We start from the raw sequence: 13935 nt of genomic DNA, 5'->3' as shown, positions 1-13935 counted from the left end.
ATTCAGGTTTACAGTAATAAATACATTTTTAGAAAAAAATCAGTTTAAAGTTACATTAATGCTATTCTAAAAATTAATATCTTGTGATGCACAATGAGCTTGATGCGGGTAGCCTACTCATTTTATCATCAGAACATTAAATATAACGCTAAATAGCTATAATATTATTTAATTGCCCTATAGAAAAAAAAAATATCTGAATGGAATTCATAATGGATTGTTATATCCATCAGTCCCGTTGCTGTTCATAACGATCCACTTTGTAAGAGACTCTTCTGATAATTTCTCAAATGAAGTAACGTTAATTTTCCACGAACCCCTGATGTATTGTCACGGTTTCTTCTTCCACTAATGTCAGGATGTAAGGATAAGCGACCAAACGAGGGGTTTCACATAATGCAATCCATCGATTTCAATTCCCTAAATGCCGTTCCACCATCATTAGTGTAATTAAATGATTGTGCATAATTCCGAGCCTTCGCGACGTCACCAAGGAGCGCGCCCGTCTAGGAAGTGACGTGTCGAGCCGTTGCCAAAGGAAGTTTGTGCGGGCGCTGGGAGAGAAAGTTTCCCCGGAGCTGGAGAGATTGGAGCGGGAATAACCCTGACACAGCCGCCGCTGGTGGACCGAGCGGAGCGGAGCGGGAAGAGAGCGCGTCGGGGCGTCGGAGAGGCTGCCGTGGGTCCGTGTGGCCGTGTGGCCGACCGTGTGATCGTTCCTCCGCCGCTGGTGTGAGTGTGTGTTTGTGTGTGTGAGATGGGGAAGGAGCAGGAGCTGCTGGAGGCGGCGCGCACCGGGAATCTACCCGCCGTCGAGAAGCTGCTGTCCGGGAAGAGACAGTCGGCCGGGTCGGCCGCCGCGAGCGGCGCTGGATCCTCCGGGAATACCGGGAGCGGCGGGCACAGCTCTTCCCACACGCTCTCCAGTCTGCTCAGGTGAGAGAAAACCACGGAGGCTCAACGTTAACGTTATCTCTACAGGAGACCGAGCGAGCAACCGGGGCTATAGTTGTCACTCCAGGGATTGTTTTCACAGTTGGTTTATTGTTTTATTTAAGTCGTAGACACAAACAATGAAGTCCTAACCAAACAAGTAACTTAGCATTTCCCATTGGGAAACAAAAATATAATTGAAGGCTCTATAACACTGTGTTGTGTTGTCTAGAGTGGGGCATGTTGTCACACAGTTTGGGGTAGAGCTTGTCACCAACTCCACTGATTTTAGGTTATGAATAACTTAATTTGAAATCTAAAATGCTTTCTAAATCAAAAAAGACTGTCTTTTACAGCATTTCCATTTAAAACACACATGACAACTTTCCCCAGCCATGACGTTCATGATATGTTTCACGTTTCGGTGAACATCTGCCTTCTTCATATAAGATCCCTGTATGTCTGTGTGTTTTTATTGTGCTCACTTGGTAGGCTACCGAACCACACAAATTATGATATTAGAGTTTGCAGAACAAAATTCTTTAAAAAAAAAAATGTTAAATTAAGGCTGAAACATTTTTTGTCCTAAAACCTTACAGTTCTTCCCTTGTTTTCTTGGAAACAGTTGAATTGGAAAGTATCTCAAGGAATCATCATCTTTCAAAGATCCCTGCCAGTTCTTTCTCAACATAAACATGATGTTGTTCCTCTTTATGTCATAAAAGCATGAGTAACATGCGTCATCATCCCTGCTATTACGAAGCAAAATGTAGGGATCCAGAACATTCCTGCTGGATGTGATTTGCACATGTATTTACAACGTAGATGTGCGTGAGATAGAAATGGAAATTATTCTCAGTGTAGTGTGTGAATAGAGAGCTGTTCACATTTGCATGCACTTGAGCTGCCTCTTCATTTCTTACGCTTTTCAAAGTCCAGACTCCTCTAGTCTGAATAATGTTTGGGCAATTTCACATGTTGCGCTATAACATGGTTACATATCTGTCTCTTTGAAGAGAGAGAGACTGTTTGGTTTGTTGGATTGTGCCGGATTAAGTTTTGCCAACAAAATAACTTTTATTTAGTGTGCACACAAATGTCATTTACGTCTTTAAAGCGTTGTTTTTGAAGGGTGTGCATGTGCTGTACTACATAACAACGAGCCTATGATTGAATCTGGAAATAAAGCAAAATAACGGAGAAAAATGACAAATAGTCCTCAGATGGCATGTCTGTAATTTATAACAAAACATCTAGCATTAATTTGATTTCTAACAGATTCATTAAAATAGTTATTACTCCGCCGCCTGTGTGAAATCATTAACCAACGTGGTTGAACGACTAAGTTTTGGGAAACGGTTGTGACTGTCTAGTAGTGGTTGAACAGGAAACACACCCCAGATATGGCGAATAATAATTCAAATTCACTTCTCATTATGAGCTTTTGCTGTTAGTTTTCCACTAGCATTTTGAGGTCATCACACTCTTAGAAGAAATGGTTCTATTTAGAACCAGAAATGGTTCCATCCCCCGCTTCATACATGGAACTCCCATTTTTTTTGGTAAAAGGTTCTATTGGCAAACAATGGAACCCCAGGGTTCTATATAGAAATCAGAGGAACCCTTTTTTTAAAGGGATACTCCACCGGGTTTTCATATTAAACTATGTTATTCCCTTAATTAAGACGAGCTGATGCATACCTCTCTTGTCTCTGAATTGCCGCAAAACTATGTTAGCACTTAGCTTAGCCCAGTGCATTAAATATGGGCCAAAAAGAGAAGCGACAAAACACTTCCTCGTTTTCCCTATTTAATCACAGTTACTCGATTAGTGTAACTCGACCTAGGCTGGTGACACAAAATAAAACGTTGTTTTTTTAAGCGTTTAAAATTGATGACTATATTGTATGGCAAAATGGTAACACTTTATAATAACTGCACGCTAATAATCATTAGTTAAGCATGAGTAAACCGTTAATTCATCATTTATAAAATATTAATAGACATTAATATGCAGTTTATAAATATAGCTATACATGCTTTTTTCTTGATTTATACGCGTATCTATAATGCGTCTAATGATTGTATTTTCATACTTTGTTAATGATCAATTAATAATTTCTAAATGAAGTATAGCATTATTTACAAACCAGTTGTTAAAGAGTTGTCAGTCATTCATAAGATCACTTATAAAGTGTAAGTAAATGTAGCAAATACAGGTAGTTATAAAGCATTTAGTAGTGGTCAGTTAACTATTTTTGTGAGCTAATCTAAAGTGAGGACTATTCATGCTTTGTAAAGCATTTATAAAGGTGATTTAAAGACTCGTCAATCTTCTAAACAGTAAAATGTAACAAACACAACGCAGTGATACAGAAGATAGAAATATTTAACAGCCTTTAAAAATGCTTTACAAGGCATGACTAGTCCTCACTTTAGATGAGCTCACGAACATAGTCAACTGACCACTACTAAATGCTTTATAACTACCCAAATTAACCCTTAATTACAGCATTAATACATGTTAATAAAGCATTTATTAACACATTAAGTAACCATCACTATATGTCTGAATAATAAGATGTATGAATGTACATTTAAATAGTTTATTAATCATTTACTTACTCGCTCTAAGTAATCGTATGAACCACTGAAAACTCTTAAATAACTGGTTCATAAAAAATGCAATTCTTCATTTAGAAATGATAAATTGATCATTAATAAAGGATGAAAATACAATTATTAAACAAATTATAGATATGCTTTTAAATCAAGAAGAAAGCATTTATAGCTGTATTTATGAACCGCTTATTAATGTCTATTAATGCTTTATGAATGATGAATTAATGGTTTACTCATGCTTGACTAATGATTATTAGCGTGTAGTTATTATAAAGTGTTACCGGCAAAATACCATAAAAAAGTGCTTTAGAGCACTTCAACTTGGCGCAATAATACCTTCACTTCGCTCTCCCCCTCCCTCTTATTTCCGTCAATGCAGCCAACGTGACATGCGACAAAGCGGGAGCCGGTAAGAGGACTTTTCACGAGTGAAGGTATTGTTGCGCCAAGTTGAAGTGCTCTAAAGCACTTTTTTATGGTATGATAGTCATCAATTTTAAACGCTTAGAAAAACACAACGTTTTATTTTGTGTCACCAGCCTAGGTCGAGTTACACTAATCGAGTAACTGTGTTTAAATAGGGAAAACGAGGAAGTTTTTTGTCGCTTCTCTTTTTGTCCCATATTTAATGCACTGGGCTAAGCTAAGTGCTAACATAGTTTTGCGGCAATACCGAGCGATATAGTGCACGCACTGAGACGAGAGAGGTATGCATCAGCTCGTCTTAATTAAGGGAATAACATAGTTTAATATGAAAACCCGGTGGAGTATCCCTTTAAGAGTGTATAGAACCTTTTAGGGGTTCCAAATACGTAGCGCTGATAGAACCTTTTAAGGTTCTATATAGAACCTTTTCTTCTAAGATATCTATCCATCTGGTGTCACACAAGCACAGGATCTACCTATTCCATGTGCAAACTGATCAACTATAGGCTACATTCATAGAGTCCAGATATCATGCCATCCACCCGTTCTCCCCGTCAAAGCTCTTTGTGTCCGCTGGCATCAGTGTGTGTCTCTGGCTCAGTGGATCAATGTCTGGCAGTGCTCTATGGTGAGAAAGACCGGCTCAGCGTGTGTCGGAGGGAAATAAACGGATGATCGGCTGGAACTGGTGCCAGCAGGAGAAGAATAAAAGGATCCAAACCATCTCTCTCTCTCTCTCTCTCTCTCTCTCTCTCTCTCTCTCTCTCTCTCTCTCTCTCCTCCTGCTCACAGGCCAACGATCTTTAAGAGCATCAATCTGTATTTACTTCCCAGAGACGCAGTTATCGGCAGGTGTTAAAGGGAGTGCTGTGTTTGCGTGCAGCTTGTCATCTGGCGTGTGTAATGGACATGTCAATAGTATTATGTGGTGCGAGTGTGTGTCTTACTCTGCTTGTGTGTACATTGCCATTCCTTGCCGTCAGATTTGCCTCGTTTGGAGCGAGCAGTCTTCACAAATCTGTAATTATTAACAAGGCCAGTTCCACATTTTAGCAATGATTTCATGTGCCTCTATCGACACTTTTGAGAAAGTCTAAACGTAATTCACTGCAGTTTCCTGATGAAATGAACTCTAGTGGCAGTAAAACACATTTCACACAAGTTATGATTGCAGGGCCAGATTATCGATTAATGTAGTTTTCAAAACATTTTACACAGTGCATAATTTGTAAACTAATACATTTTGATGTTTGCTTCACATAATCCACTCCATATGTCTGGCTTTTGCTCCGTATCTTGCTCATCGTACGGAAAAGAGGACCTTAGAAAGAGGATATTCTTTAGTAAATATTCAATGTTTGAGTTTCATGGTAGAATTGTAATTTGTATTATTGATTATGATTTTTACCCCCATCTAGCGGTGAAAAGGTATATGACCATCCAGTGAATATTAGTTTCTGTTCCTCTCAATTCCGATTTCGTTTTAACTAGGGATGCACGATATATATCGGCCAGCATATCGGTATCGGCCGATATATGTTCATTTTTAATGTTATCGGCATGGTACGAAAGTGTGGCCGATATATTAAAGCTGATAAATAATGTATTATTCCCTTCAGCTGAGACACTTGTTGAGCACTGTTTGTTTTTGAATTTCTTGAAATATGATTGAAATCTCTTCAAAAATAGAAAATATAGTTCGGTACAACATGCGAAGCGTAAATCTGTCATATCGGCTATACAACACTATAATGAGAACATCATTATAATTGTGCGCTTGATTAATTGTGAGACTTTTGTATTTGTAATCAGGCTCTCAAAATTAGATACAAATTTGGATTTAAGTTTATCGGCCGATATATCGGTTATCGGCTTTCAAATATAAAGAATTATCGGTATCGGCCAAAATTTTCATATCGGTGCATCCCTAGTTTTAACTCCTACGGTGGCCAATGTAGTCCAAGATTAACATGGCTTCGACCTAGTGTTAACTCAAACGTAAACGCGAAAGGCGAAGCTTGAATTAACGGGTATGTCCCTCTTTGGTTAATGTACTTTCAAGATGGAGGGGCAACATGCCGACCGATATTAGAACCCCTTATACCCGTATCAGAAAAGGGCTTTGCCCATATGTATTTTCAATGGCATATTATACACTCACGAGAATACTTTATTACTTGAACGAAGTAAATATACATTAATGAGCACATTTTCTTTTTTAAAAAACTAAGTGTTTTTAGCTAAGAATAAACTAACAGAGTTACAGTGTAGCTTTAAGACATGAAGATGCGTAAATGCTATAATTTTTGGACGAACTATCCATCTAGCACACCTGTGTTGTGATGGAAGGGCTGATATCTGTGCTCTGGAGGTTTCCCCATGCCTGGGAATGAAAGAAACGGCTCTTGCGCTGTGTGTTCTGTCTCTGTACTTTATGGAACGAGGCGTCCTGTTGAGACTTGTCATGTTGTTTTGAAAGGGTTTGAGTTTGAGAGTTGTTTTCTCTCCCCTTCGTGGAATGTCGCTTCAACATGGCGGCGTCTACAGTTTTGGACATGCTGCTGTATCTGCGTTTGCTCGTCTGCTTATACATATTGTGTGCACATGTTCATTTAATTCGACATCCTTTACTTCTGAGATGCTTTACACTCATCTGTCTGTTAGCCTTTTCTCTGTTTAATTTCTGGGTGTCTATCTATGACTGTTTATCTGTCTGTCTATCTATCTTTCCTTCTGCTTGTCTGTCTGTCCATCTGTTTATCCATTTTCTGTCTGTCTGTCCAGATGTTTTCCTTTTTAATGTTTATTTGTCTGTCTATTGCAGGTCTGTCCTTTTGGCTGTCTATCTATATGACTGTCTTTCTATGTGTCTTTATTTGTCCATTTGTCTGAACAAACACTGTCTGTATTTTTATCTTTATGTGTCTGTTTATCAGTCGATCTCTGTCAATGTGTTTACATTAATCTGTCTGCCCTCTCCATAACCTGTAACGGAACCAACGTCACATTATGTGGTCCAGACGAACACAGATCTAGATCTGATTGGTCTGATGATTGGTAGATAGCAGGACAGGTTAGTTAAGGTCACTATGCTCTGGCTCTTGGGCAGAGAAACCAAAAGAATTTAAATCAAATGAGTTGGCTTATCAAATAGATATTCACTGTTCATATTATCACTCTATCATATTTATCTTTAATATAAAATAGCACAGTGAATATTTAGAGCTGCTTCAGCAGAGCTCAACCAGTCAAGAACATTGAGTGATTTTCTCTAGTTTTTTGTTGTTAGATTAATGGGATGTTTCACTTTGAAAATAATTTTTGGTATGTTTTAGCTTACCTCAAGGGCATCCAGGCTGTGTGTCTTTGTTTCCACAGTATTTTCAATTTTGATATTTTTAGTCAAACTGTTCTTGTCTGTCAGTCATATAATGCAGGTCTATGGCCACCACCTCAAAGAGCATGCACAGATAAGTCAAAATTAAACATGATTTAATGACTCGTAAATGTAAGTAAGACACGAAACGAGCGGTTTGTGTGAGAAAACGAACAGTATTTATATCGTTTTTACCTCTTGTAACCACAGCCACGTCCAACTGATCTGAGGAAGCGGGTTCTTCGGTCTGAGCTGGAAAGCACCGGAAGTGATCTCTTGCGTGTGTACGTCACTCATTGTTTACACAGAGATTTCGGAAGTTTTACCTTTCACTGTGAAGATCTAAACATATTTAGATATACAGGAAATCACAATGGAAGACGATTTCCATATATCAACAGACAACGTTGAATTTTTTCAAAAAATGAATTTTTTCCACACTTGAAACTCACCGAGTGGTCTGGGGTGTTCACTGATATGCTCACACAAGCATCTTTTGCAGCGATTTTTGTTTGAGCATATCGGTGAACACCCCAGACCACTCGGTGAGTTTCACGTCTTTGTAAACTAAAGTTTTATGCATTTTTATGAATGATTGTTCCAGTGCACCTATGCTACCATTATAAAGGTGGGGGGATGCTAACACAGAAACCGAAAATTCTCGTGAAAAACAATCCTAACCATTCTATTTAATCAGAAACTATCTTAAAACAGGGCTTTAATCGTAAAATACCAAACTTGTCCTTTAAGACACAACTGACTATGTTTCACAAGCGTAGTTTAATTTCCCATACTGGCATGGTGAATTTGTCAGTTCAAGCGCAAGAAGAAATGAAAGAGCACAAACTTGATTTAAAAGGCCATTCACACTGTCTGAGAGGCAGCTTTTCTGGGCGTGCCTTTTAAGCTATAGACAACTTGTTTGGTTTGTATGATTAGACTGAAATCTCAGCATTGCGACTAAAGGGCTGCGCTGAAATGTTGGATTGGTTAGGACACTAATTTAAATCTTATCTGTTGTCCATTTCTGTGCGCTTCACCAAATCGGACCTCACGCTTCTGTAAAACAGCTGAGTGTTATTTATCTAAAGATCATGTTAGACTCTGTTCACACAGGCTGTCAACTTTTGATTCCCACAAAACCTGACGAAGGGAAGTTCCTCTGAAGAGCGGCCAGTGTAGTGGTTGATTCCTGTGGGGAGATGAAAGGGCAGGTGCTTCCTGAAGAACTGCAGTGTCTGGGAACTCAACGGGACTGTGGTTGGGCCGCTAACAGAGCTGTCAAAACAGACTGAGTTAAAAAGGAGAGCAAGGGTCCATGCTGAAACTGCTCCGCGGTGTATCACAGACTTATGATACCAAGCTGTCTGAATTGTATTTAATTTTCAATGAATCAGTGGATGATTATGCTCTGAATATTTAATGCTAACTCATAGCTAAGTATCATACAGATTCAATCATTGTAACATCCATCTGAGCTTAGTAGCGACTAGCGAGTTGTGATAGTTGAATAGCTTAAATTGAAAAACACTGAAGGCATTGGTGTTGGGCGAGGACAATAGATGCTTTATAGAGGTTAGGTTGTTTTCCGCTTTCGTATTGTGTTAACACACCAGGCTCTGTTTGATGTGGCCGCCTCACACACACTCAGCGTTAAGTGGTTTGGTTGGCGAACTGTGTGAGCAAAGACCGATCTGTATCACTTCCTGTTTTCATTTTAAAGACTAGTTAAGCATATGTTAAAATCTAGTTCTTTAACATATCCAGCCAAGATGAGGCCTTCTGCATGTAGGTCTGCAGGTCTCATTAAAAGTTTTGCTAGTGTGGTACAGCAGTTAGCAGCAATTTTTTATGTTGTTTATTAAATGTTACATTTATTACTATGTGGTGTTTTTAAAATGCTTAGACAAACCATGTGTATTCATAAGTAGCCTATATTTAGGGGTTCAAGCACGAAGTGCTGAAACCCTATTGTTTTTGTATTGATTTTTATTATTAGGTGTTCAAGCACGAAGTGCTGAAAACCTATTGTAATTGTACCGATTTTTATTATTAGTGGTGCTTGCTGAAAGCAAGGCAACACTATTACTATTGTGTTTTTTGAGTCGGCCCAAAAGTTTGGCGCGCTACTCCTCCCGCAGTTTTTGTCACACACCCATGAATGAGGTCTCAAAACGTGCGGAATATTCGGGAATGGTGTGCTATGACTTTTCTAAGCGATCGGGGGTACGATGTTCGCCCGAAGGGCGAACAAATTTCCCAAAAATCCCATAGACTTAACATTGCGACAAACTTTGACGACTCATAGCTCCGAGCGAGAATTTCACAGAAGCCTGCGATTTACCACATTTGAAGAGGCTGACAGGCTCTGTAAGAACATACCACACAATGGGGTAAAAGTTGCACCCCTGGGGGGCAGGAGCTGCCCAAATTTGCCCCATTGACCCCCATGTTATTTATTATTCTTCTTCTTCTTATTATTCTGGCCACTTTTTGGTTCGCTACTCCTCCCGCAGCTTTTGTCACAGACCCATGGGTGAGGCGTCAAATCGACCGGCTCATTTAGGAGAGGTGTGCTATGACTTTTCTAAGCGATCGGAGGTACGATGGTCGCCCCAGAGCCGAAAAACGGCCCAAAAAAATCCCATAGACTTAACATTGCGAAAAAATTTGACGAGTCATAGCTCTGAGCACGGATTTCGCAGAAACCAGCAATTTACCACATTTGAAGAGGCTGACAGGCTCTTTAAGAAAATACCTCACAATGGGGTAAAAGTTGCACCCCTGGGGGGCAGGAGCTGCCCAAAATTTTCCAAAAATTCCCATTGAAAATTTTCTAGTATAGCATTTTACTATTCCAGGAAAAAGTTTGGCGCACTCCTCCGTCCACAGTTTTTGTCACAGACCCATAAATGGGGCGTCAAATCATGCGGCCTATTGAGGAGAAGTGTCCTATGACTTTTTTAAGAGATCGGGGGTACGGTGCTCGCCCCAGGGGCGAACAAATTTCCAAAAAATCCCATAGACTTAACATTGCGACAAACTTTGACGACTCATAGCTCCGAACAAGGATTTCGGACAAACGTGTGATTTGCCACATTTGAAGAGGCTGGCAGGCTCTTTAAGAAAATACCTCACAATGTGGTAAAAGTTGCACCCCTGGGGGACAGGAGCTGCCCAAAATTTTTCCCCATTGACTTACTATGGTGAAGGACGTCCCATCAAATGCATGTGTTTTTCCTACTATGGTAAATTGCATAGGGATTTTGTATTAAACATAGCTCTGGATCACAGTGTCATAGAGACAAGGGGGCGGGCTCATTTTACTCAGACGACCAATCAGTCTCTCAGGATCATTGTGAAGCTATTAAGCCACGCCCTAGCAACCATTTAGAGCACCTTAGCAACAACTCCCATAGACTTCCATTGAATTAGATCAAAGGGATATCTCAGGATATAAGTGTCATAGAAACATGAGGGTGGGCTCGTTTGACTTGGGCCAGCAAACAGCCAATCATGAATCACCTCAACAATTTCTGGCCATGCCCTAGCAACCATTGTAGAGCACCTTAGCAACCAAAATCCAAAGAGGGATATCTTCCATTCTGAATGTCATAGAGGCATGGGAGTTGGTTTATATCATTCATACTGACAAGCAGCCTTTGGAGTTTCATGATTGGCAGCAACCAAGCCACTCCCTAGCAACCAAACAGAGTACCCTAGCAACCATTTTGCAAGACTTTATCTCTGCATCAAAACATCGTATAGAGATGGGGGTTGGTTCATACATTCACATTGACTTTGGGGCTTCATGATTGGCAGCTGCTAAGCCACGCCCTAGCAACCAAACAGAGTACCCTAGCAACCATTTTGTAAGACCTACATCTCTGCATCAAAACATCGTATAGAGATGGGGGTTGGCTCTTTTTACTCATGCTAGCAAACATGACTTGCTACATGCTACACATGCTAGCAGAGAATAGCTACATGCTAATATTGATTAGCTAAGTGCTAAATCATGCCAAGAAAATGCTACAAACTTCATAGTAACCATCTGTGACAACTACCAACCACCTATACCATCACCCTACCAACCACCCAGAATACCCTAGCAACCGCCTAACAACACCATAGCAACCACCCAGAACATCCTAGCAACCACCAAGAACACCCTAGCAACCACCCAGAATACCCTAGCAACCGCCCATCAACACCATAGCAACCACCCATAACACCCTAGCAACCACCCAGAACACCCTAGCAACCACCTAGCAAAACCCTAGCAACCACTCAGAACACCCTAGCAACTGCCTAGCAACACCCTAGCAACCACCCAGAACACCCTAGCAACTGCCTAGCAACACCCTAGCAACCACCCAGAACACCCTAGCAACCGCCTAGCAACACCCTAGCAACCACCCAGAACACACTAGCAACCACCTAGCAACACCCTAGCAGCCACCCAGAACACCCTAGCAACCACCTAGCAACACCCTAGCAACCACCCAGAATACCCTAGCAACCACATAGCAACCACCTAGCAACACCCAGAACAACTTAGCAACCAACAATAATACCCTAGCAACCGCATAGCAACACCATAGCAACCACCCAGAATACCCTAACAACCGCCTAGCAACCACCCAGAACACCATAGCAACCAGCCATAACACCCTAGCAACCGGGTGGTGAGTTTTGCCACTGCAAGCACCACTTCACATTTTCCTCTGGAAATGTACATTCTAGTTATTCTTCTTCTTCTTCTTATTATTCTGGCCACTTTTTGGTTCGCTACTCCTCCCGCAGATTTTGTCACAGACCCATGGGTGAGGTGTCAAATCGACCGGCTCATTTAGGAGAGGTGTGCTATGACTTTTCTAAGCGATCGGGGGTACGATGGTCGCCTCAGGGCCGAAAAACGGCCAAAAAAAATCCCATAGACTTAACATTACGACAAACTTTGACGAGTCATAGCTCTGAGATCGGATTTCGCAGAAACCTGTGATTTACCACATTTGAAGAGGGTGACAGGTTCTTTAAGAAAATACCTCACAATGGGGTAAAAGTTGCACCCCTTGGGGGCAGGAGCTCCCCAAATTTTTCCCATTGAAAATTTTCTAGTATAGCATTTTACTATTCCAGGAAAAAGTTTGGAGCACTCCTACGTCCACAGTTTTTGTCACAGACCCATGAATGAGGCATCAAATCGTGCGGCCTATTGAAGAGAAGAGTCCTGTCACTTTTATCAGAGATCGGGGGTACGGTGTTCGACCCAGGGGCGAACAAATTTCCAAAAAATCCCATAGACTTAACATTGAGACAAACTTTGACGACTCGTAGCTCCAAACAAGGATTTCGGACAAATGTGAGATTTGCCACATTTAAAGAGGCTGGCAGGCTCTTTAAGAACATACCACACAATGGGGTAAAAGTTGCACCCCTGGGGGGCAGGAGCTGCCCAAAGTTTCCCCATTGACTTACTATGGTGAAGGACGTCCCATCAAATGCATGTGTTTTTCCTACTATGGTAAATTGCATAGGGATTTTGTATTGAACATAGCTCTGGATCAGAGTGTCATAGAGACAAGGGGGCGGGCTCATTTTACTCAGATGACCAATCAGTCTCTCAAGATCATTGTGAAGCTATTAAGCCACGCCCTAGCAACCATATAGAGCACCTTAGCAACAAGTTCCATAGACTTCCATTGAAAGAGATCAAAGGGATATCTCAGGATATAAGTGTCATAGAAACATGAGGGTGGGCTCGTTTGACTTGGGCCAGCAAACAGCCAATCCTGAATCACCTCAACACTTACTGGCAACGCCCTAGCAACCATTGTAGAGCACCTTAGCAACCAAAATCCAAAGAGGGATATCTTCCATTCTGAATGTCATAGAGGCATGGGAGTTGGTTTATATCATTCATACTGACAAGCAGCCTTTGGAGTTTCATGATTGGCAGCTACCAAGCCACTCCCTAGCAACCAAACAGAGTACCCTAGCAACCATTTTGCAAGACTTTATCTCTGCATTAAAACATCGTATAGAGATGGGGGTTGGTTTATACATTCACATTGACTTTGGAGCTTCATGATTGGCAGCTGCCAAGCCAGTCCCTAGCAACCAAACAGAGTACCCTAGCAACCATTTTGTAAGACCTACATCTCTGCATCAAAACATCGTATAGAGATGGGGGTTGGCTCTTTTTACTCATGCTAGCAAACATGACTTGCTACATGCTACACATGCTAACAGAGAATAGCTACATGCTAATATTGATTAGCTAAGTGCTAAATCATGCCAAGAAAATGCTACAAATTTCATAGTAACCATCTGTGACAACTACCAACCACCTATACCAGAACATCCAAGCAACCTCCTAGCAACACCCTAGCAACCACCTAGCAACCACCCAGAACACGTTAGCAACACCCTAGCAACCACCCAGAATACCCTAGCAACCACCTAACAACACCATAGCAACCACCCAGAACACCCTAGCAACCACCAAGAACACCCTAGCAACCACCCAGAATACCCTAGCAACTGCCTAACAACACCATAGCAACCACCCATAA

At 41.0% G+C, this 13935-nt stretch overlaps 1 protein-coding gene across 7 annotated transcripts in view; it reads left to right on the top strand.

Annotated features, from left to right (window-relative positions):
• Window positions 1–495: 495 nt before the first annotated feature.
• Window positions 496–13935, top strand: part of anks1aa (ankyrin repeat and sterile alpha motif domain containing 1Aa) — a 203890-nt gene continuing 190450 nt past the window's right edge. For 4 of the 7 annotated variants that reach the window (XM_089124473.1, XM_089124472.1, XM_039664007.2 and 1 more), the window contains exon 1: window positions 496–936. In XM_089124473.1, the coding sequence (XP_088980599.1) occupies window positions 758–936 (179 nt within the window). In that variant the 5' untranslated portion in view covers window positions 496–757. The remainder of the gene's footprint in view (window positions 937–13935) is intronic. The other 3 variants (XM_039664005.2, XM_039664008.2, XM_039664006.2) reach the window with 1 other exon arrangement.

This window comes from Pimephales promelas, chromosome 20 (assembly GCF_988280905.1).
Source record: "Pimephales promelas chromosome 20, fPimPro1.hap1.1, whole genome shotgun sequence".
Classification (NCBI taxonomy): Eukaryota; Metazoa; Chordata; class Actinopteri; order Cypriniformes; family Leuciscidae; genus Pimephales; species Pimephales promelas.
This window is presented reverse-complemented; position numbering and strand designations above follow the sequence as displayed.